We start from the raw sequence: 25,393 nt of genomic DNA on the forward strand, positions 1-25,393 counted from the left end.
AGAGAAAAAAGGAAGAAGAAACAAGCATGGACCAGATCAGGACAAACTGTGTGATTTCACTTTACATGAAACTGGTGGACCCCTTCCTTTTCAAGGGATATTTCTGAAAGTAGATCAGAAATATCTCAACTGATCTGTGGAGGGCAAGAAGGTGTGGTCAGGGACAGAGGAACCAGAAGTAGGCTTTTCAAGGTGACATGATGTGGGTCTTGGCAAACAGTTTGGCAGGGCTACAAGATCCCTTAAAGATAATATTGTCTGAGAGAATATACTACAGATATAATTAGTTGTACTGCATTTCTGTGATGGTTAATTTTATGTACCAGCTTGACTGGGCTAAGGGATGCTCAGCTGGTAAAACATTATTTCTCATTGTGTCTGTGTGTGTGACCCAGGAAAATGTTAGCACTTGAGCTGGTACACTAAGTAAAGAAGGCCTGTGCATGCCAATGTGGATGAGCATCTTCCAATTCAATAGCCTAACTAGAACAGAAAGGTAGAGGAGGGACTTTGTTCTTTGTGGATGTCTATCTTCTCCTGCCTTGACCCTGATTTTCCAGCTTCTAGGATCAAAGTAGGACTTACACTATTATTTCCCCAACTTCTTCAGCCTTCTGATTTGGACTGCAGCTGTACCACTGGTATTCCTGGGAGTCCAGCTTACATGGCTTCCATAATCACATGCGCCAATGCTTCATAGTGAATTACTCTGTGTACACATTTGCCTCGTTGCATCTATGGATTTGATGGGGTTTAACCAACTGCATTTATTGAACAGGTACAGAACTTTTTCTTTTCCTTATTTCTCAAATAATACAATATTGTTTACAAAGCATTTACATTATGAGCTAAAGATAATTTAAAGCATTAGGAGGATATGCATAGGTTGTATTATATATTATATGCAATATTATATGCAAATACTGTGCTATTTCATATACAGGACTTAGGCACTTGCAGATTTTGGTATCCACAAGAGTGACTGCGATCAGTACCCAGGGATATTGCTACTGGGAGATAATTCTCTGTCTCTCTCCCCCTCTCTCTCTCTCTGTGTCTTTTTTCTCTTGTGAATTTGACTAATACAATTTGAAAAATGCTAAAGAACATGTTATAGGGAAATACAGTAGACATTCAAAGGAGGGAGACAGTGTATATACTTGAAACTTCAAAAATTAATTTTAGAAGAAATAGAATTTGAGCAAGGCTGTAAAGGCCGAAAGACATGGAGAAATAAGAAGAGCAGTTAGGGCTTCAGCCAGAGGCTGGAAAGAAGTAAAATTGTACATAAGGAAGGAGCTGACTGGAAGTGTCTGCTTTTGCAGGGCAAAGGCAATCAATCCGAGGGTGCCCACTTGGAAGGGATTCAGATGCTTCCTGTTAGTCACTGAGGTCCGTGGCTTCTCCTCTGAAACATCAGATGGAACAGCTGTCTCTCCACATCCACAGTCATATGTGATTGTCGCATCACACCTGAGTAACTGTGCGGATTTCCAACCCACAGCATCTGCACAGTTCCTCAGATGGGGAAGGTAAAAGCGGGAGTGAGACATGCTGAGGGGCACATGGAGAGGGGGCTAAGGAAACTCACCTGGCTGCAAGTTGATACCTGGGGGAGCCATAGGACAGGGTGTCTGTCTTTTGGGGGATGATGCCCAAGGGCACTGAGTGGGGGCCCATGGCCAAGGATGCACAAAGAAGCCAGGCAGCAGGAAGAGGACTGCAAAGTATCAACTGGCCACAGCTGGGCTCCAGCCATAGCTAGAGAGGAGAGAGATCAAAAGTGGTGTTAAGAGTTACCTGGGGTACTAGAGAACTCTGATGGTGTGGATCTGGAATATTCCCCAAAGGCTCATGTAGTAAAAGCTTAATCCTCAACTTGGCTTAGTGGGGAGGTGGTAGAACCACTAAGAAGTGAGGCCTAATAGTAGGCCTGGTTTTAAATCATAGAGAGGGGTGCCCTTCAAGGGGACTATTGGATACCGGTCTCTTTGCTCTCCAACTGTAAGGTGAAGAGGCTTTGCTCTGGCACATGTTCCTCCCATGGTGTGCTGCTTTACCACAGATCCAGAAGCAACAGGGTCACTGACATTGTGCTGAAACCTCCAAACTGAGCCAAAGTAGAATTTTCCTCTCTAAAAGTTGATTAGCTTGGATATTTTGTTACAGTAACAGAAAGCTGCCTACCATAGAGTGCTGTGTCAATGTTCTCAGTTCTGATTCTCAACCTGACTAGATTAAGAGACGTGGAGAGGTGATTGGATTTCGAGGGCATGAGCCATGTTGATGAGTCAACTCCAAATGAGCTACTAGGACACGGGGCCTAGTTGGTGGCAGTAGGTCATGGTGCACACTACCTTGGGGACGATATCTGGTCCCTGGCATTTCCTTTCTAACTCTTCTGCTATCTGCTTCCTGGATGTCGTGACATGAGTGGCCCTGACATATCCTCCTCCCATGTATCTGCCTTGGATTCAGCTGACCAAAACCCACATCCTCTTAAACTCTTCAGCTAAATAAACTTCTCCTCCTTCAAGTTGTGGGTGTTGGATATTTTGTCCCAACAATGAGAAAGCTGACCAGCACATACAGAATCAAAGCTGACTGGGGTCCAGAGTAGTCTCTAATTCCAGAGAAAATATGAAATGCAACTATTTTTAAGTCTAACTTTTAAAAATGCAGTTTTCCCCTAGAGTGCCCATTAGGCTGATTTTCGCTAACTTCCAAGAATGCCACCTAACCTGCCAGGTTCCCAGACACTGAGCATCTCACACAGTACAGTAGTGGGCCTGCTGGGACATTTCAGGAAGCCAGGAGACTGGAAAAGCAGAGGTCAGTCAGCAGGTCTGAGCTCTGCCTCACCACACCTCACCTAGGCCCTTTTTCTTTCTGCGACAGCCTGGCTCCGCTCCTCCGTCTCCCATCTGTGCTCCAGCCTGGGTGTCCAGGCACATGTTTAATTCAGAAAATGGTTTCTCTTCCTTGGTGCCACTTGATCCCCTTATTCATTCTGCTTGTTCTCTCTGGTTCCCAAATCCACTGACTTCCCTCCATATCAACCCATTTGTCCTCACTGGGTCCCTGAAATAGTCTCTAAGTGACCCTTTTCCATCTGCTCCTAATTCTTCAGCCTCTTCCCCATCCCAGCCAGCATCATGTTCTAAAGTGCTAATTGGATTGTAATCTGAGCTTCTCTCAAGTCCCACGGCCTTCAGAGTTCATGCTTTTCTTTTGTAGCCAACTACAATAACTAGAAATGGCTGTAGGAAGTACATGCTTATCTTTTCATTTCTGACACTCACATCTTGTAGCAGTGTACCACTTCCCTCTCACACCATTTCCACAAGTCTTCCATTTGTTTTCCAAGGCAGAGCTGTGGTCTCTGCTATTCCACTGCAAAGGGTCACAATGCCCGCAGTGGTTCTGATAGGTTTGGGTGCTGCACAGTGAAAGGAAATTAGAGCACCTCCCAGTAACAACTTACACTGAATATCAGGTTTGCTATGGTTGAATCCCATCTCCTCCCAAAAAATTTTAAAGTGCTATTTCCCAGTATGAGGTATAACAGAAATAAATGATGAATGTTTAAATTGCTTCAAGAAATTATTACTGTAAGATACATTGCTATTGATTCCCTTCATACTACCCCCCCTTTGCTTCAAACATACTTATCCCATCATTCCTGCCACTTTCTGAAGCAGTTCTGAAAGTCCTCTTTCTTGAGTGTCTTTATGCAGTGTGATTTAAAAAATTGCAAATGCTGTTGCCAAGTGTCATCCAAAGAAAAGGCAAGCTCATAAAAACATTACTGGGCATCTTCATGTGCCTTATTCATGACAAGTGGCACTGTGTGACTTCTGGCTTTTCCCTAAGGCCAAAATGACCATGGAAGGTAATTATTTGGAGTTGATTCAGGACATCAAAGCAGCCACGACAGAGACCTAAGTGCTCCTCACTCTACCATGGGGAATCTGCCCTTGTCCCCCTGAACCTGGCCTGCCTCTCCTCTGTGTGCCCTAAAGAACACTTTTAGAACCAATTTTCTCCTCACGTCTTTTCCCATAGGTTTCTATCTCCTTAAATGCCTACCTCCAGAATATATTGTAAGAAAATTTAAATTTCTCTTTTTTTTCCCCTCTGTCCAAGGAAGTTACACGTTCCATAGCTTTTTGGTACATACACTTTTTTCTTCAGAGATAGGGTCCTGATTTGTAGTTCAGGCCAGCTTTGAACTCACTATGTAGATCAGGTTAGCCTTGACCTTGCAGCAATTCCACTGCCTCAGCCTCCTGAGTGCTAGGATTAAAGGCATGTACCATTGCACCTTGCTATTACATTCATGTTTAACCTTTTTTTGTGTCATCATGTCTTACCCACCCCAAACCCAAAGGCTTCTTTGTTTAAAATCTAAAATCTTTGTTACTTCTTAACCACAAGAAAAACTTAAAAGTACTGTACTCCCATTAAAAACTAGCTTCTAAAAATATCACTTTATTTCCCTCCATCTGAAACCACCTTATTTCGCATCTGTTTAAATCTCTTCTCCTTCTGCTCTCAGGATCTTACCCAAGCCCTTATTCTGTCATTCAACAGGTAATTACACACAAGTTGCCACTAACATTCCCTGTCTCATCAACTGAGAATTGTGGTCTCCTCTGTTATGGAGGTTGCAGATTAGTGCTAGAGGAAAACAATAAGCAAACACACACATAACTACAAATTATGGCAAATGCCTTGAAGAAAGGGGATTAGGTTCTCTGAGTTAAACTAAGCTAGTGTAGATTGGGGATTGCTCCAATTACCCATTATGGCCATGTGTCAGTCAGCAACAGGGAAAGTTTCTGAGAATGCACGATTATGTGATTTCATTGCTGTGCAAGGATCCCAGAATGTAGTTACACAACCCTAGGTGGTACAGGCCAATGACTCCATGTGGCTGTTAATGCAACCACCTCTCAATTATCAACAAACATGGGATGCCTGAGGCTGCTGCCTGCATAACATGACATACTATTTTACGGGAGATGGCTTTTTATGAGTAAAAGGATTGTATTCTAAATAAATAATAAAACATGTGGTACGGTAAATACATAAACAAGTACCATAACCATTCATTATCATTATCAAGCATCATGTACTGTCCATAAATGTATGTGTTAGACTTTTATGCAACTGGCAGTACAGTAGGTTTGTTTACACCACTGTCACCACAAATGCATGGTTAATGGGTGGCCCTACAACATCAGGAAGGCTGCAACATCCCTGGGTAATAGGAACTTTTCCATGCCATTATGACCTTATGGAACTGCCATCATATACCCTGTCTGACATTGACTGAAATTTCATTACAGGGCACAGAACTATATTTGAATATCAAGCCACTTCAAATTTAGTAGTTCAAAAGAAAAAGTAGTTATGATCTTTCCCCATTGTGTTGGCTGGCTGGGCTCAGCTGATAGTTTTTCTGTTCTTCATGACATCAACTGTTGCTGTGGTCAGGAGCACTCAAGAGGTGGGAGTCGTGGCTGGCACTGGGTGTGGATGTTCTGGGAGCTCATTTGAGGCTGTTGACCAAAATACCAATAGGCAATCTTTCTACAGAGTTTGGGCTTCTCATAGCATAGAAACTGGATTCTAAAAAGTTGAAATACCTCCAGGTGAGAACATTCCATGAGAGAGGAAGAAGTGACCAGGCCATTTCATGGCTTGCCCTGCAGTGAGGACAGCTATGTTCTTTCTATGGTCTGCTAGTTAAAGCTGTCATGAGCCCAGCAGAATCAGAATGAGAAGGCTACCTAGGGTGTAAAAACCAGGCTTCATGGGGTAGCAGTCTACCATGGGGAGTTAGGACATTCTTTATGCAGGAAATCAGGAACATGAAGGGGAGGTTGAGATAGGACGGGGTGTAAGTTAGCCAGACAAGGAGTTCAGAGCAATGTATTCCCCGAAAGGAAATGGCTCCATCCAGGAACCGACAGAGCACTGTGGCTGGAAATGAGGACCCAAGAAGAGAGAATATAAAATAAGGCTAGATTGAAACTTGCAAAACAAATGAAAGAATTATGATTTATCTCTCTATTTTCTTCCTTTATTTCTTTCTTTTCTTTCTTTCTTTTGGTGGGAGATCTCTCACTGTTGCCCAGACTGACCCCAAACTCCTGATCCTCCTGCCTCAGTTTCCCAAGTATTTAGGGCTACAGGCCAATGCCATTTGAAATGTAATAGGAGGCTACAGAAGGGCTTTTAGCAGCAGGAGCGCATAGTTCATTAGAGTTTTTCAAGCTCCCTCAAGCTTCTGTGAGCAGAGGAGATAAGAGAGAGGAGGAGGACTTGTGTGGGGGGCTCCGCCCACACGGGGGAGCTGATATCTGGTGGCAGTTTCAAGGGAAAGAGCAGATTTTGTGTATTTCATTTATTTGGAAGATTTTCTGTAAAGTAGGACTTGGCATTTCACTAAGGCAGGCTTTAGTGAGTGTGAGAAGTGTGGGAGGGGGTGTGAAGAATGACTCCAAGTTTTCTAGCTTGAGCATTCCCAGGCAGGAGATATTAAGGGAGAAGATTCAGAAAAGAAAATCAAGAGTTCTGTTTAGTGCCTTGCTGTCTATGGAAATGTCACCGTAGATATCTCAGGGTAGCCAGTGGAGAGAGAACTCAGGACCTCAAAATCAGCTGCACTGCTGAGACTTTGCCTGCAATACGATCTGATCTTCTGCTTATTCTGCCAAAACCATCCACTTCCCTTACCCCACACACTCCAAGATACAGCCCTATGGAATGCTCTGCAGCTCCCACCAGACTGAATTGGTACACAACTGCATCTTTGCTGCTGCTGCTCTCCCCGTCATCCATCCAATCACCTGACTACATCCCATCACCTTTGAAGGCTTGACCCTCCCCCTCCCCTGCCTCAAATCAGGTCAGGCATTTGTCTAACTCCACATGAGTGATGGTTGATTTTGGGCATCAATTTGAGTGTGTTTCTAGGAATTAAACCCAGGGCCTTTGCACTGAGCTACATCCATCCCCAGCCCTTTTTGTTTGTTTGTTTGTTTTTTGGATTTTGGTTTTTTTTGAGGCAGGGTCTTGCAAAGTTGCTAAGTTGCCCAGGCTGAGCTCGAATTTGTGATCTTCCTGCCTCAGCCTCCAGAGTGCTGGGATCACAGATTTGTGTCACCCTGCCCAGCTGGGTTGAGAAATGCTTGGAGAACTAATAAAGCATGCTTTTTTGGTGTGTCTAGGGGGGTGTCCTTGGAGAAGACTGGCATATGGCTCAACAAACTGAGTGGGAAAGGTCTGCTCTGAAGGGCAGGCGTCATCTCATCTCTTAGGGCCCGTAATGAAACAGCAAAGCAGAAGAGAAAGGAAATTGCCTCCCTGTCACTTCTTTCCCAAGAGGGACAAACTTTTCCTGTTGCTGCCCTTGGACATCAAACTCTAGTTTCCTTACCCTTTGGTCTCTGGGACTTTCGCACAGCAGTCTTCCAACTGCATTCAGGCCTTTGGCTTTGGACAGGGGGCTGCATAGTCAACAATCTTGATTGCGAGGCTTGTGGCTTCTTGGATTGAACCATATTACCAATTTCCTGGCTCTCCACTTTGCACAGGGTGTACTGTGAAACTTTTCCGCTTCCTGTAACTCTTTGAACCAATTGCATAATAAATCCTGTTCATTTGTCTGGAGAACACCAACCAGTGCACCAGAGCCCTAATCATGTTGCAGTCGGGTTGCATCTTCAGGGATAGCTTCAACTCCATCATGGATTGTGAACTCCTTGAAGCAGGAAGTGTGCGTTGCTTTAAGGGTTGAGTTCCTAGCAGCAGTAGTCACTTGGAAAATAATAAGGAATGGATGAACCAACCTCTGATTTCAGCCTGTTTGCTGCTTGCTAAGAGGTGCCTTGCCCTTTTTCCTCAGCCTGAATATATGACAATAGAAATCATGCCAACAGGTCAGGAATTCTTGGAGCAATTATAAACAGCAGAGCAGGAAGTACTGGGGCCTGAAAGGGAAGACTTAAAAAACTAACACCTCACAGATGTAAAGCAAGTCCAAGGGGAAAACATTAATTCCATACCTTCACCTTTCTCAGGAAACCTTAGCCATTGAGGTCCTTAAACCACTTTTAGTTCACAGAAGAAATAGCTTCTTGGAAGGGAGCAAAAACATCCCACACTCTCAAATGGGAAATGTCAGCTACAAACCCAAAGATGGGACTACAGATGACTTTGTGCAATCAATGAGAATGTTACCATTTGTCTTGGTTACTTTCCACTCTGCTGGGACAAAATACCTGATGCCCAAAATTAAGGAAAGGTTTATTTCACCTACAGCTTATGGAGGTGTCAGTCCATACTTGGCTGGTTACAAGGCCGAGTGGCACATGGCAGAGGGCTACAGCTCATGGCGGTGGAACACAGAAAAAACAAGAACAAAAGGAAGGAATGGCAGCAAGCAGCCTCTTCCTCTCCCTTACATATGCAAACTATCCGCCCCAGGGCAGGTGTAGCTCTCACACCTGTAATCAGTAGAACTCTAAAAGCCTGCCCCATGACCACATGAGGCTTTGGGGGGACACCCAGACACAAACCATAACATGGATTTACATGTAATAGCAATTATGGCAATAGAGAAAAGAAGGAAATTAGATGCTCGTAATATGAACTATAGGGAGAGATGAGGCTGTTATCATGAGGAATAAAATGGCCTGGAAGGCTCTGTCACCTTGAATGACTAACTAGTGGATCTTATTAGACAATGTGTTGCCTAAAGAAGAAATAATTATTAATCATATATAAAACAGTGGGGATGTATTGTTGAAGGCTGACTAGAAAGCACGGTTAAATGAGGCATTTAAAGAAGTCTTTCAAAAATCCTTTACAGGTCCAACATTCCACTTTCAGGCAGTTCTGTGAAAACATTCCCATGACAGTTTGGGGGTTGCCTGATAAAAGTAGTGCAGCTCAACAGGGGAAGCCAGGTGGACTTGGCACTATCTGAAATGCTACAAGAGCAACTATGAGAGGGCTTACCTTAGGGAGGATCCAGGGTTATAAGGGGTAACTGATTGACTTTTTTTGATAAAAAGCATGGTACAAAGGAGAACATATTTCATTAAGAATCCCCAATCTCTAGTTTTAGAGTGGTATGAAGTCTTGTCTAGCATAGCAGTTTTCAAACTTTGATGTCAATCAGAATCACCTGGAGGGCTTGTTAACCAAGGGACCAGCATTTCTGTAGATGCTGTAGAACTGAAGAATTTTCATATCTATCAAGTTTCCAGGTGATGCTGGATGATGTGGTGATGATGTGGTCCGCTTTGAGAACAACTGTAAACCAATAGCTCTCAATCTTGTTTATGCATTAGAAGCACAGGAAGCACTCTTTAAACACAGGCTGAGTACTCTTATCTGAAATGCTTGGGAACAGAAGTATGTTTCAGAGTTTGGATTTTTTCAGACTTTGAAATATTTTGCATATATATAATAAAGTATCTTGGGGATAAAACTCAGATCTGATCAAGAAATTCATTTATGTTTCATATACACCTTATGCACATGCACCTGAAGGTAATTTTATACAGTATTTAATATATAAATATTAGTGGGTTTGTTTTGACTATAACTCATCACATGAAACCATGTGTGGAATTATCCACTTGTGACATATCAGTGCTCAAAAAGATTTGAGTTTTGGAGAATTTTAGATTTTAGATTTTTGGATTAGGGGTCCCCAACCTGTCTGTCTATATTACTGGGGCCTCAACCTTTAGAAATTCTAAATGTAAATGGTGTGGGGTGTGTTTGAGTCTTTTTAAAGTCTTCTCCAGCTCATTTGACTATTTGCCCAAGCTTGAAACCTTCTCTAAACTGTGCTATCAGGTTAATAAGTAGATTTTCAGGCCCATTTTATTACCTTTCTGTAGAAAAATCTTAAAATTGATGGGATGGGGTACAAAGTCATATCAACATTGGAGGCATACACACATTTCACTGGGTGGCATATTCCTGGGTCAGAAGGAGCCAGTCTCCATGGGATGCTGGCTTTTGAAAACCAGATCTTAATGGTGGCTGAACAACTGGCTTCCTAGTTGCCATGTTACTCAGATTTTCCTTCCTCAGCCTTCCCAAATGCCAGCCTACTTTCCAGTTCTGCACCTCTCCCCAAGATGTTCCGAGTGTGACTTTCACTGTTTCCCGAGGTGGGAGGCAACCTCGGCAACTGAATGCTACAGGAGAGATTGAGAGGAAAGGACTCTAGTATCTATTGTATGCATGGGCTCAACACTGAATCACATTGTACAGGTTTTCCTTCTTCGCTTCTCTTCATTCTTCACAGCAAGATGCAAAGCTCTGTTAGATGCAAAGCTCTGTTAGATGCAAAGCTCCATTAGATGCAAAGCTCCGTTAGAGGCAAAGCTCAGTTGGTCTTGCCAACCAGAAGCATTGAGCCTAAGGCAAGGACTGCTACCACCTCACTTACACTATCTAGCTAGAAACTAGTAGTATTTCCATGTTTTCACTGTGCTTTTTATAATCACCGCCTTTTTATGGCAAGAAATTAGTTTCTCACTTAGAACTATAATAGTTCCTTTTAAAATTAAGTCAAATAAGAGTAATACAAATATTTTAGCAAACAATAATAGTACAGATGAGGTGCTATGTCCAAAGGAAGCAGAAGGCAGTTTGAGAAAACTAAAAATATTGATTGCCATGCCCAGTGCCTTTTGTCTCTTGCTTACAGCAAATGGTTTGCACAGAAACATAAACACCCTGCAACCCTACCATACAAACTCACCCAGCCAAAGGGCCCTGCTCACACCCAACCTGCTATGTGATGTGCGGCCATCCCACCGACACCTGCCTTGCCCTGCATGTGTGGCCTAGGTATTGTTGGACCGCACATGCAGGTGGAGACTAAGCTCTTCCAGGGTGCAGGGCCTCTCTCTCCCTCTTTTGCCTGTATAGCCGTTTACAAAATGTTCATCCTAAATACTTGTGGATTAACTGGCTTTTGGATTGGACCCCCTAAAAATGTAAAAACATAAGCCCGCCTGAGAATGACTTTTTTTCAGACACGTGTAATTGATATAGGAGGCAATGTGGCAAAGCTGGCTGGGGAAATAAGTGAGACCTGTCAATTACAAGACCCCAGGATAACACCAAATAATGCCCAGGACCTCCTCTATGGAACTTCTCCCAGGCTTCTACCAGAAACAAGACGCCACGAGGAGCGCGGCCACAACTCCTCCTGGTGGTTCACACTGCGTCACAGAGTGCAGTCTTCTGTTTTCATCCTTTTCCTCTTTGTTCAGCCCAACTTCATTCTAAAGAGCTAGTTCTTCCTTACCCCTTCACCGTCGCTTTTCAAATAAACTTTTGGTACTGTTTTTGGCTTGTCTCATCCAATGCTTTGTTCAAGGGAAGAAGAACCTGGAGTATGTTTAATTGATGAGCCATTTCTAAAGGAACTACCCTATAACATAATCACTCATTGAATAAAAAATTTCTACCTTCTCTATCTGCAATACACAGTAAAACATTAAAGCACCCACAAGTTGGTAAAATATATTTTATTTATTCATACAAAGCAATAGTATGAATTACCAGAATTTCATTTTCCTAGAAACATCTTTCTCTGTGTAAAATTAATTTGTGTTATACATAGGACAAAATACTTGATTTAATTTTTTGTACATATCGGCTATTCTAAAATCCAGGTTATAGAAGACATACGGCTAGAATTTGCACAGTATTTTAGATTATGGGGCTGAATGAAACTCTGTCATAAATTAATGTTACAAAAATGAAAAAAGATCTAAACACACCTTTAAATTGCATTAACCATCCTTCCTGATAAACTGAAAAAACAAACAACACTGACTGCATCAGCATCTTAGAAACTCACTGAAGCGTTCCCAACTCTTTAGAGACTCCATTTTCCTTTTTTACCAAAACACTGCAGCATCATCTGCAACTGTGGTTCTCCAAAGGTCTAAATTTATCTGCCGCTCAACACGACTCACAAAGAGAATCGCAGGAATAAGACAACTTCTCCTCAATCATCCAATTAAGAATTTATTACACAGTCTTAAAATAACTTTCCAGGCACTACCTAGCCAGTTAACAGATGATTACACAAGCACCTCAAAGAAAACAGTCAATAGATAGAAATATCTCCATTTTCCTTGCTAATCTTTTTTGCTTGCTGTTAAATGAAGAAAGAAACAAAACTGAGAATAAAACATTCCAGTGAACAGAGGTTTCCTTTTGGGTGTCCTAAAAGAAACCCAAAACATGTGCTGGAACAAAATGCCAGAATATGACGCGTGATGTGGTGTTTGTCTTCTAGCAGCTAAAATGTTAAGTTTCATGGCCTTGCAGATGGCTGCAAGAGGAAGAAACCCAAGGTTCAGTTTTTTGCACTGCCTAACTTCCCCAAGAGGAAGACATGCAGGGCTGTAATAACTATCACGTGAGAAAGTCTAACCTTGGGGCAGAGGCAGCATCCGCACGGGTCAGGAGCTGTAAGCTATCAGAGCCTTACGAGCAAGCGGTGCACGAGATTTTGGATTTATTTGTCTTACTTGGAAAAATTTGCGCTATTCCATCAGTGCTAATTATCAACATCTGCTTGAATTCAAGGACTTGACCTAAAATAGAATTTTGACCCACTTCAGTGTTTGTGCCTAAATGACCTTCCTATCTGAAAATTTCCTGTTTCGGTTTTATTTTAAAGCTGGGAATAAACAATCAAAAATTGTCCAGCTTGGAAGGTCAGGGGCCTGAAGGGGAAAGAAAGGCTCATACATGCTTTCCTATGGTTTTGTTGCATAACTTTCTCTGAACTGTTCTGCAGTTCTATATCCTGAGTCACCTTTGACCATGAGAGTGGCCAGGAAGTCAACAGGACAAGATGTGGTGAAGGACTTGGACGCTGCCTTACTTCAAGCAAGGTTATGCTGTAACTGTATAGCGGTGTTCTACTTCGATTGCAAGTGAGCCTTCCAACAAAAAACTCACACCAGTTAGCACCCTTATGCGGGTGTTATTCACACCCAGGCAGGAGGAGTGGAGAGCCATGCTATGATTACAGTGTTGCACTAAGTGCAGGTTCCACATCATTTTGTAAAGACAATAAAAAACCCTATAAATTGGATACACCATCTAAGGAACACACAGAGCCTCTGATCATCTTCCTCCCTAAATACAGCCTGCCCAGATACTTTTGCTGCTAAGAGCTAGGCTAAAATTTGTGGACAAATACAAGCTAGATTATCAAAATGTCACTTGAAAGACCAGCAACATTTCTGGATTAGTTTCTATATATAAATTATTCTTTCCTTTTTTTGTACAACTTTTCTTACCCAATCAGTCAAGTTTTCCCATAAAACATACAAAGGCATCCTTTGTAAATATCACAATTCAACTATATTGACAATCAGTACATCTTCCCACCTATTCCTTGAGGAAAGTATAACTCAAAAAACAATTTTCTTGTGATAGAAGTATTCTGGTTTAGAAAACTGAAGATTAACTAGATATGTCATTATGTGATGTCGCTATATGGTTATCCAGGTGCCACCAGCTGCTCATCGGAAACGATCCCTATCTGCACTCAAAGCAGAGGGATGGGGAGAGCCATCTGCACAGTAGTAATGATGCCGGCAACCTTTCTGCAAGATTTGGCTGATGTAGGACAGCTGCACGAGTTTCTGGCCCAAGTAGCTGCAGAACATGGGACCAGCTTTTGCAACATGCCTTTGAAAGGGCCACTCCTACTGCCATGTGCTCGTTCTGAGATGAGCCAAGAATTCCAGAGCAACAGCAGTCGGGGATACAGGGAGTTCCTTCCTCTGCCAGGCTGCCTCTCATTTGTGAGTCTCTGTCTTTTCTCCCTAGTGAGACTGTGAGCCTACAGCCCAGTGCTGACCAGTTCTGCACCTAGCAACAGCTTGGGAGATGCTAATGGCAAGGGATGCACCTGACCCCTATGGGTCTCGAGCCCCAGCGCCTTGGGTTTATGCAGGTGGCCCTGCGAGGATATGGAACTCTTTGGTGTGTCACAGCAGAGCTGTCTGCCTGGAGAAAAGAGCACAGTGCATGCCCGCGCAAATTAGAAAAGATCATCTTTATTGCTAAAGCAGCACCCAAGCAGGTGACCTGGGCAAGAGGGGCTAACATCTGCTCACACTTCCAGCCATTAATGGACCAAGGAATGGGGCAGAAGGGGACGATGGGCCACTGTTCAACATCAAAGGCTAAAAGAAATGGACCCTGTCACTGAAACTCTAGAGGATGTGGATGTCCCTACACGGGTGATGAGTCCCTCCATGCTTGGTGGAGGTGAGGAAAATCCTCAGCATGGTGGTTTGGAGTCTACATCCTCAGAAATAGCTACACATGGATGAGGAAGCCGCTACGTGAGGCCTGACCTTCAGAACACAGCACTGTGGAGGCAGCTCAGTGCTCCTAGGAGGTACAAGCAGCAAGGACTGGAAGCTGGAACTGGAGGCCCAGACACAAGCAGACAGCAGCCAGAAAACTGGGACAGCAATCGAAGGCTGAATACCCGTAACAACAAAAATCTCAAGTTGTGCTTTTCTTCTTTTTAAATACAATAGGGAAGGAAGAGGGGAAATGGAAGCACCATCAGTTATGAGGCATAGAACAAAATATCAGAATTAAACACTTTGGAATGTTAACAGACCATGAAGCTAACTCTCTAAAGAGTGTGGGTAGGCAGCTTAGTGAATTAATTGCTTATGAATTAAAAATAAATTATTATAAAATAGATTTCTGTACATTTTACATACATATAATCTCTGTCAATATATAAGCCACATGGTAAGTTACACAGCCATGGTCCATTCAATCCCAGCCAAAGTCGTGCCCCGTCATCTGGTAGAACTTGAGGTTGAAGGGCCGGTAGAACTCGCGCAGTCGCTGCACCACCTCGGGGTCGATCTCGGGGTGGGTCCTGCCCTTGGTTTTGCCCAGGCAGTGGGGCTTGCTGCTGCCCTCGGCCTTCTTCAGGCAGGGGAAGCCCTTGGTCTTGTTGAAGTAGAAGTGCTTGTCCGTGATGATGCGCTTGAGGCCCAGGAAGTCCTGCACGCGGCCCAGCTCGCCCGCCGGGTCGCTGATGAGCCGCTCGCCGCTCACGAAGAGCATCTGGCCCACGGGGAAGTGGCGCAGCCAGTGCTCCAGGTGCTTGGCGTAGATGCCGATCTGGATGGCGCTCCACGACGTGTCGATCAGGCCCGTGCTCCTGTTTTTGAACGTCAAGCTCTCGAAGGTGGGGATGTCTGGCCGCTTGGAGAGCGTCTGCGTGTAGTCTGAGATGGCCCTGGTCACCGGGTCCCGCACCACCACGATGAGCTTGGTGTCCTTGGACATGGCCGAGATGCGCGCGGGCGCCTCCCGCGTGACGAAGTAGCTGGGCGTCTTCTCCATGGTGATCTGCCCCTCCAGCGTCCTCGGCATCAGGTCCCTGAGAAAAGAAAGCAAGAGAATGTGAGGTCAGAAAGTGGTGCCTTCTTTTCCGTTCCTCTCAAGATCAACACTGAATCCTGGTTCCCTCTTACTACTGAGAAGTCTTGTAGAGACATGTAAAAATACAAGCAGGATTTTAGAGTTGAAAGTACATTAATGTCCCATAGAAAGTGTGACAGCCTGACCCTATCTACCTGTAATGTGAAGACACTTTCCTAGAAGGTAGAAGAGCCAGATACGGTTTCTCCAAGATCCTGGTGTGGGTGTCATTTCTCCCTTATTTAATTTGGGGTATCAGTGTATTAAGGTTTCAGATTGCACCAAACATTTCATGTCAAAACACAAGTGACTTTGTCTCTGGGTTTGTGCCTTCCCTGAACATCCCCTGGTCCAACCAGATGATACCAACTTTCTACCACAGTGCCCACTAACAAAATGCCTTCTCTCCAAAAAGCAACGAAGCACCAAAAACTCTGAATTCAGGTTAGTATAAATGCATACAAACACACCATGGAGAAATTCACAACCCATGACTCTAGAAATTTCCGAAACTACTTTATAGTCCATTAAAAAACAATGGTGACTTGGAAGATACCAATCACAGCATTAAACCAAAGCAGTGGGCTTTTGGAGGTTATTGTTAACAACCTACGCTAGATACAAGTCATGATATTCGGACCAAAAAAGCAGTTTTGTGGCAGTACATCGCGACTACCTTGATTACATGAATTAGTGGCGGGAGGCTTCTGGTTGCAAGCTATCAAGTCAGGAGGAGGGAGAAGGAGAGAGAAGAGGACAAGGTCAATGATCATGACGTTGATAATAATATGAAGAGACAACTGCCACATCATTTTTGACCAAATATTTCCTTCTCAGTAGGAAATTCTCAACTTCCAGCTTCAAGCCATCCTAATCCACTGAAACTATAATTTGAGCACATATATAAAAATTACAATATAAACTATCACATGAGCCAGAAAGGACGATTCCCTAGAGAGAGCAAGCACCTTCTTGCGGGACACTGGTGACAGGGAAGGCAGAGAGGAGCGCTTTGCCTCCAGGGAGACGCCTTGGCAGCACTTGCAACACGAAAGCGGGATTGACCCACTTTGCCCAAGAGCCACTTAGATTAAAGCAGCAGTGTCATCAGGCTAATGTGATCAAGGATTAAAGAGAGTCACAGCTCTCAACTCCTTTTGCATTTCCCTAAAAAGCAGGTCAGCTTAGACAAAGGCCAAGTTTCTCCCGTGTTAAACTACCTGCAACTGAACAGTCTGAGAGGCGAACGTGCAAAATCAAAGTGTTCTCACCATGCTTGGAGGAAATCCAACCCCCAAAGCTCTCCAGGGCCACTGCAGAAGGGTGAGTGTAGGGATCTGTCTTCAGAAACAGCCTGGCCTCAAATGCCCACTGGGTGTGGCACTTAGTACTACCATTTACCGAGGTGTGTGACTCTGAACAAGTCACTTATTCTGTCACACTGCCGTCATCTCATCTGAACAATGAAATAGCAAAGATGGTGTCCTCTTCCTTTTGCTTGTGAGAGGAATGTGAAGTCAACCTCAGTGCCCAGGCTGGTACCTCCTTAGCAGTAGAAAAAGGTTATCAATTGTCTTCTGTTAACAGGATTATGGCATAAGTATAAGGAAGCAAGATTTGCAAATGAGGGGCTTGCTACTTAGCATTTCTACCCCCCAGAGGAGCAGCAGGAAGCTTGGGTCCCACAGGAGGCCCAGTGCAGGATCACTGCATCTGACCTTAGCCTGGGGCCTGAAACCTTCTCTGAGTCCTGCTGCCCATGTTTCCTCAGCACTCCTATAGAAGGGTCTGTGGAAACTCAGCAGAAAGGCTAAAGTGGTGATTGTGAGTGGAGAAACCATGTGGTAAAATTAGTAAAAAGAGAATGGAGCTCAGCCATAATAAAAACTTCTGCTTGATCACCTGCTAGCCGCCCAAGCTATTCTACAGCATGAACCCTGAAGGAGGAGACCACATTTCCCCTTCAGAGTCTAAAGTTTGTCTACATGTGTGATACAGGACTCAGCCTCAGGACTTTCTTGGCATATCAGCAAAATAATAGAGCCAAGGGATCGCCTGCTATGGCAGTGTCTTCTGGGGTCTAGGGCAGGTTCTGGGGCCAGTCTCTCCCTCCCCTCTGCTTGGTTGTGACAGTGACTGAGAAGAAATAAGAGGCACAATGGCTTCCCTGTCATCAACAGCCATGGGAGTCCTTTCCCCAAGAGTTCAAGGCTCACCTATCCAGTATTAGGCTCAGACAGAGCCTGGCATCTCCCCAGCACACTCCTAAAGGTCCATCTGTTAAAGAAAACAATGGCTCAACGGTATTAGCTAAATCACAGTAATGAAGAGTTTATTCAATCCCATCATGTTAGGCATAGAAACCACTGCAACACAGTCTTGCAGTGAGGGACAGAGGTTGGGGTTCACTCTGAATACAGCATGGGCAAGTGAGAAGAGGGTGGGACAATGGATGGAAAATTACCAGGAGGAAACACAGACAAAAGGGAAATTCTGGTGAATCTAACTTAACAGGATTCTTGCTAAAGACAGGCCAGGGTGACCAGATACCACTTGGTGGATGTTGGGGATAAGGAACCTCGTCGGATATGGAGGGTTATCAGATTGCTGGGAGGTATGGGGTCTTGCCTCATGGGCTTAGCATTGTGTTTTGCTAAAACTGGATTTTACAAGGAAGAGTACAGAGGAGCTGAGGAGAAGTTTCAGGAAAGTGCCAGACTAAAGTTTGGTCAAGGGGCTAGGGATTTAGCTCAACAGCATAGCACCTGCCTGGCAAGTGCGAGGTCGTGAGTTCAATTCCTGGTACCGGAAAAAAACCAAAAAACAAAAAAAAAAAGAAAAAGAAATAAAAAGATAAAGTTTGGTCAAGCAGAGAATTTTTGTCACACCTGTTGGAAACAGCATGGCCTAAAAAGTGTGTGGAGGGCTTGGCATACGACCTTCTAGATGATTGTAGGTCAGTCCTTTTTTCTCCTGGAGCTGCTCTTCTACATCCCTACCCCACTGCCACCAATAGGGCCCAGAGGAAAGTTCTTCCCATCTGCTTCCTGAGCCCATCTTCTCTTCCCTTCTCTGATCACACTTCCTTGACCTCAAGCTCAGAAAACCTCTGAGCTCAGCAGTGGCTCAGGAAAAAGCCACGAGGCTGTGGCCGAGGGTGATATCGTTGCAGAGGCCCAGCACCCATTCCAGCCTGGAATAGCCTCCAGGATGTGCACCACATGCAGGTTCATTGAGCTGCTCATTAAGAAAGCCAGTTTCTCAAACAGCTAGTCAAGCTAATAATTACATAGTGCTTCAGAGTTTGCAAAGAAACTTTCACATACATAATCTGATTGAGTCCCTCCTCGCAAGGCTTTGAGGTAGGTATTGTAATTGTGTATTTACTAAGGAACAAACTGAGGGTCATTCTCTTGGAGCTGAGGCGCCAGCCTATAGGTCAAAGAATTGGGATTCTGCTCCCAGGATGCATCCCCCTCCATCTGTCAGGGCTGTATCCCTGTCAACACACCTTATTTCTTCTTAATATGATCAGAAACAGAGTACATACCTGACCTTTTTTAAAATAGGTACCTATGTTTTCTTTTCTCTCACTCTTAGATTAGGATCTTAATAGTAGGTATTTTGGTGCTAATCAGATCACCGCTGATCGTAATTGTTCAAGTGTGAGTCAGATTTCGAAACAATAAACTTCTCTGCTTCTCATATTCCCATTGTTAATTGCATTTTATGAGGCCTGGAAAATTACCAATCACTGCAATAGCGCCCCTGGCTGGGCCCCCTCCTCCACGCCTTGCCACATGAGCAAGAAAGGTCACTTCCTTGAAAGCACAGAAAACTGGTCCATGTCAGTAACAGATGCTTGTGAAACTGACAGGACTGGACAATATGTCCAATACAATACTCAGGAAGACACTCTGCTCATAACTCATGAGATGAGTCCTTAAGACCTCCTAGAGATACTAGCCAGGCATGTATACCCACCCCTAACTGCAGGATGATAGAACGCATAAAAGACCTGCCTTTTTGATGAAACCTCAGGGGTGAAGCAAGTTTGTCATCTATTAAGGCCTAGGGATAACAAGCACAGTGAACTTACAGGAACACTCACAGCCTTGAAGCGCCAGGCCACAGAGCAGGATCCTGAGAGCCAGGTAGCTTCAGAGAGAGCAGTCGAGGCATTCAACTTGTTTGAGGATATTTACAAGAAAGTCAAGTGCACCCTCTGTGAAGGGCAGTTTCACCCTACTTGTACATTAGAAGCACCTAGAGTGGTTCTATTCAGTACCAGATGTGTGAGCCTTGCCTCAAACAGAATGAATCAGGACACCCACATGGGACCCCAACATGGGAACGTGTAGGTGACTCAAATGCGCAGCAATCACTGGACACTATTACTCCATGATTTCCATAGTTCTGGAACCAGATAGGAGTTTAGTTCGCTGATGTTTGTGCGCACATAAATGGAGACTCTATAAAAGAGAGGGCCACTAGGAGGGGGAGAGGTTAGGGTACAGTATTGTGAGCAGAACGAAGGTTGTTTGCTTAATCTAAGACTTCGTACTCCAGCCACCGACCTAACAGTAGATCACAAAGGAGTGAGAATGTGTGCTCTGATGGCCTAGAAATTACAGAGACAGGAAATACAAAATGAGGCTTAATGAAAAAGAAGAAAAGGATGTTTCTTGTCTCTAAACACACACACACACACCCTCACACACCACCTTAACAGCTAGTTATGAAATACAGTGAGACTGTCAGTAAAGTGAAGTGTGACAACCTACAAGAAATAGAAGCTACTTATACTCAGGTAATAAAGAAAAGCTAACAGATGCAGCTAATATTTCCATCATCAAATGCTGGAGCATGTCATCCTAAGCAGAAATAAAAAACAGGTGAAAAATAATTGCTAATACTAGATTATCTCATTTGTCAGAGTTTGTGGCTTAAACCAAGACTAAACTCTCTCTCTCTCTCTTTTTTTTTTTAGAAAAAGGGTCCCATGGGGTCTGGAGCACAGCCCAGTGGCAGTGCACTTGTGTAATATGCACAACGCCCCAGGTTCCACCTCCAGCAATGCAAGAGGAAACCAAAATCCCATGAGATTAAAATGAATTAATGTGAAAAATGACCCCAGACTGTTCTCTCTTTCTAATTTTCAGGCAGGGAGGTAAGGCGGACTATCAGACATATTTGGAGACCAGAATCTCCAACCTCAGGTTATGCCTCCTCTGTCTTCTCTCTCCAAACTTGAAGAAATCAGCCCAAAAGGCGAGCCTACCACCTGCTGGGCTAGTTTCCCTGGGGACCGCCTACCTATGGTGTGAGAAGCAGAGTTTCCCAGGTTGCAGGTAGGGGGTCTTCAGTGCTACTACTGCTGCCGCTGCTGCTGCTAGAAGTAAAACCTTCGAGACCAAAGCAGCAGGGACTTAGAATGAAGCACAGGAGTCCGGAAACAGCCCTGTAACTCTGGTATTTTCCAGTAACAAATGCTGCCCGGACTTTTTTCTTTGCTTCTTCCTTCCTTTTCTCTGGTGACGTTCCTACCCCTGCCCAACTGAACTCAGTGTTTGAACTGGTAAGTTACACAATAATAAAAAGAAAGATAGATTATTGAAATGGGCATCACCCAACTCACTACAGTCAAACAGATGCCGGGAAACATTTACACAAAACAGATGATGGAAGTTAATGCCCTTCAGAGAGAACAGGCCGTGGCCCACATTGACTTGGGGGTAGGTTCAGTCTTCCCATCCGTGAGAGAATTTTAAAGGCCAACGGAGGACACTGGCCCAACCCTTTCTCTTCTTCCATTGGAAGGATGACTCCCTTGCTCAGTTGTAGAAATATCCCTTATTTTCTGAACTCCAAAAAAGATTTTTTACTTCATTTTTAAAATTTATGATTTTTAGCTTGCATATACTAATGCACACCCACCTTTAATCAGTGCTGGGGATGAACCCAGGGGCTCACTCGTACTAGATAAGCACTCTACCACCAAGCTGTATTCCCAGCCCCACAAAAATCACAATTCCCATTTCTAAGAACTTTGACAAATGTGTAGCATTGAGTAACTATCTCTATGATCAAAATATAAGACAGTTTTATCAAACCCTATAACTCTTTTACTGCTTCTTCCAACAAAGATTTGACAAATCCCTAATAAAGAGTCAAATCTGTCCAAATCTTTGTTTCGATACTATTCTGAGAAAAGTATTATTGAAATGAGAAAATAGGGGCTGGGGATATAGCTCAGTGGCATAAGCACCTGTCTGGCAAGCACAAGGTCATGAGTTCAATCCCTGGTATCAAAATAAAAAAAAAAAAAGAAATGAGAAAATGGTCAACAAAGACTTAGAAATGGTAATGTAAAATCTTTATTGCTGCTTTAAAAAAAAAGTCAAGCTATTTTTGTGAAGCTCTTTGCTTCTAACAGGGATGTCTTCTTAGCCACAGTCACATATTTCTGGATTTCAGCTTCCTTACCTGTAAAATCCATCCTAACAGAGAAGGTTGAAGTGGTTCTGCCCATTTTGATAAATTATTATGACCAGAACCCTAAAGGCATAGACCAGGAAATTGCAATGTCTCATCAGCTGTAGCTTTTCCAAGAAGCCCATATCCAGCTGCTGGCAATGCATAAAACAATACCCTAACAAGGAGAAACCCTTACAAATAGAAGAAACATGATTTCTAGGAAGGTCATGTCCACATCCTATTCAAGGAGGAAAAAATTACCGGTTTCTAGTAACTGAACAGCCACAGATTTGTCTAAGAAATAAGGATGCTTTCTTCATTTGATAAAACAGGTAGTGTCATTTTTGAGTAGCTGATAAATCCATGAACAGCAACCAAACTCAAAAACACTGGGATCCAAGGAGGGAGAAGGACATGGATGGAGATGTTTTAGGCTACTGAAACTTCTCCTAGGACACTATAATGGTGGACACACCTTATGTTAGCCAGTTTTCTATCACTGTGACAAAATGCTTGAGGTAAATAACTTGTAAAAGGTTTATTTTGGCTCACAGTTTCAGTTCATGGTCAGTGGCCCTGTTGGCTGAGGGTCTGTGATGACGCAGAACATCAAGGCCGGAAGTGAGTGCGCACTGGAGGAACGAGGAGGCCAGGATCCCAATCTCTCCTGCAAAGGCAGAGCCCAATACCCTAACACCCCTCTATTAGTCCCAGTTCCTCACAGTTCCACAACCTCCCCGTAGTACCACAGACTGGTGACCAAGCCTTTAAAGTACAGGGTCTTTGGGAGACACTCAAAATCCAGGCCATAACACGTCACCACACCTTTCCCCAAACCCACAGGATGCACAACACCAAGAATGAACCTGGTAACAGTGTACAATGTAGGTTTACAGGTTACAACAAACAGCCCAGTCTGGTAAGGATGAACGTAATGGGAAGGTTATGCATGTGTACAGGACAGGGTAGGTGGAGAATCTCTGACTTCTGCTCAATTTTGTCATGAACCTAAAACTACTTTAAAAAGTAAATTCAATTTTTTTAAAAATGAAAAAACCCTAGACCTTGACAATGATTCTCACCCTCATCAAACTTTACTGGGCTCTTCTAAACTTTTTGTTTATTTGTTTGTTTTCTGTTTTTTGTTTTTTTTCTGGTACCAGGAATCAAACTCAAGACCTCGCGCTTGCCAGGCAGGCACTGTGCCACTGAGCTAAATCGCCAGCCCCTCTTCTAAACTTTGGAATGAGGTTGCTGAAGACTTTGGCTACTGTGCATCACCGTGCTGAACTGGAGCTGCCCAAGCCTCTCACTGGTTCTCCTCTATGGGCAGCTCCTGCCCTACTTGCTCCCTGGGCAAGGAACTGTACCAGGAACCGGTGTTAGAGAAGCTGGGCTTTATTCTAGGCTCAGCATTTGCTAGACAATTGCTTCAAATGCCCTATCATAGGAAGGACCAGGAAACCCACTCAGTGAGCCAGTATGGAAGGACAGACAGAGGTAAAAGATACAGTAGGTTTGGGGCCAGGCATTTGGTGCTGTAAGTCAGTGTTCAAGGATGTTCAAAAGAAAATCCAAGGAGAAAAGAGAGAGAACTTCCAAGGTGGGTATAGTCTGCATCACAATCAGGACTCACAGGACCTTCTATAGCAGTCATGGCGAACCTACAGCACGCATGATATTTGCTTTTCCTTTTAGGCAACATATGTTAATATAGAGTTGTTTTTCTAAACCAGATCCTCAGTGTTCAGGTTTAATTGCACTTTGCAATAAATAAGTGGGTTTTGGGTTGAAGTTTGGGGACTCATCTCTAAAAGGTTCACCTTTGCTGTTCTACAGTAACAAGCAGAAGCTAATGCTCTTCTCTGAAAGCCAATCCACCAACCCTAAGTAGTGAACCCCCAAAAAAACTCCCATGTGTCTTTCCAACCTCATAACATCACAAATCCCAGGAGCCCCAGGAGTAAGGCAAGAAAAGTTAAAACTCTCTGCTCCCCTTTCTTGTCCTACAGAAAGGTAAGACACCCAGCTAGGGATGAGGGAAGGAGCTTTTCCTAAGAAATTTAACAGATTCCAGGACAATGACAGCAGAGAGGTGAAACCTGAACTGGGAGCTGTAACTGGGGAAGTTTCTTCTTTAAAGTCTCTCTGTTCCCAAGGGGCTGTGTTTGGCAGGGAGGAGTGTAGGGGGAAGATGCTATCACCCAGCCCCTCTTTATCTGGACCCTGCTTCCTTCCTGCTCCCACATCCCCATCAATAATTATCTCCATCGGGGAGAGATGTTTGCATATCAAAGCACTCCTTTGGGAGGGTTTAAAATAATTTCAGATGAAACTGTAAATAGTTCAGGGCTCTCAGTTTCAGGTCTTGCTACCAGATCCTTGGCGGAAGTGATGCAATGATTCCTTCAAAAGTTTATGGGCCATTTTGCTGCCTCTGCTGCTGCTGCTTTTCTTTTTTTCTCTCTTTTTTTTTTAAGGTAATGGGTTGGGAAGAACAGAAATAACAAAGACCGGACTCTCCAGCCCTCCTCCTTTTCCAAACCCGCTCTCCTTTCTCCACTCCCACCCCTGCCACCTCCAAAGGATTTGGCCCCCTTTGTCCTAAAGTTTCAATACAGGAAGAAAAGGCTTTGAATGCCACAAGGGGGTGGGGCGTAAAAGACCATCTCGAGGCCCTTTCCTCTCCATCCCCCTTTCATTTGGGCCGAATCCTCGAATCCTGGGGTACAGGCCTGGGCCACAAAGGCGGCCAGTTCCTGTTCCGGGAAGAGGCCGCCATGGAGGGAGGGAGGGTTTCAATTAAAACCCAACAGCCTTTTGTGTAGGCGCTCTCTGGGGTATTGCTCGTCTTTATTGGGGCTGAGCATAGGGAGGGACAAATCATATGAAATCAGAGGGATCTGCGTCCACTTTCTTGGAAAAAAAAAAAAACTCTTAAAGAAATTAGAGAAAACAAGGAGAATATGAGTTTTCTGGGAAGCTGACTTTTTAGAAAGCACAGTCAGCTGGGCCAGTGGGGCGGGCGTGGACTCAAGCGTGCTGCAAAGGCTGCTGGCTCCTGAGGCTACAGCCGCAGCAGGGTAGCTGCGCACCCTGCGCCCCAGCCGCATCTCCTTCCCGGGGCGGGTGCAAGCTCCAGAGTGCCTGGCTACTTCCCTGCCAGCAAAAGGCCCGGGCTGGGCGCGGTGCACTCGCGTGTATGTCCCACACGTTCCAGCGCCCTTCCTCCCTGCTGCCTTTTCCCTAGTGCCCCTGAGAACCTAAGCAAATGTTTGTCAACAGACCTTTCCGGAGGGAGCTTCTGCATCACTTGCAACAGAGTTTCTGAAAATAGCTCCCTCCCTCCCCACAGAGGCACACCAGAGAAGCCAGGAGAAAACGGGAC

The 25,393-nt window shown here is 44.2% G+C and overlaps 1 protein-coding gene across 1 annotated transcript in view; it reads right to left on the reverse strand.

The window, feature by feature from the left end:
• Positions 1–11,555: 11,555 nt before the first annotated feature.
• The window catches only part of LOC102021954 (heparan sulfate glucosamine 3-O-sulfotransferase 3B1), a 39,663-nt gene continuing 25,825 nt past the window's right edge, over positions 11,556–25,393 (reverse strand). Inside the window, exon 2 of the mRNA XM_005399335.2 lies at positions 11,556–15,487. Within this exon, the coding sequence (XP_005399392.1) occupies positions 14,869–15,487 (619 nt within the window). The 3' untranslated portion in view covers positions 11,556–14,868. The remainder of the gene's footprint in view (positions 15,488–25,393) is intronic.

The sequence above is a fragment of the Chinchilla lanigera genome, unplaced genomic scaffold (genome assembly GCF_000276665.1).
Source record: "Chinchilla lanigera isolate Chin_1 unplaced genomic scaffold, ChiLan1.0 scaffold00066, whole genome shotgun sequence".
Classification (NCBI taxonomy): domain Eukaryota; kingdom Metazoa; phylum Chordata; class Mammalia; order Rodentia; family Chinchillidae; genus Chinchilla; species Chinchilla lanigera.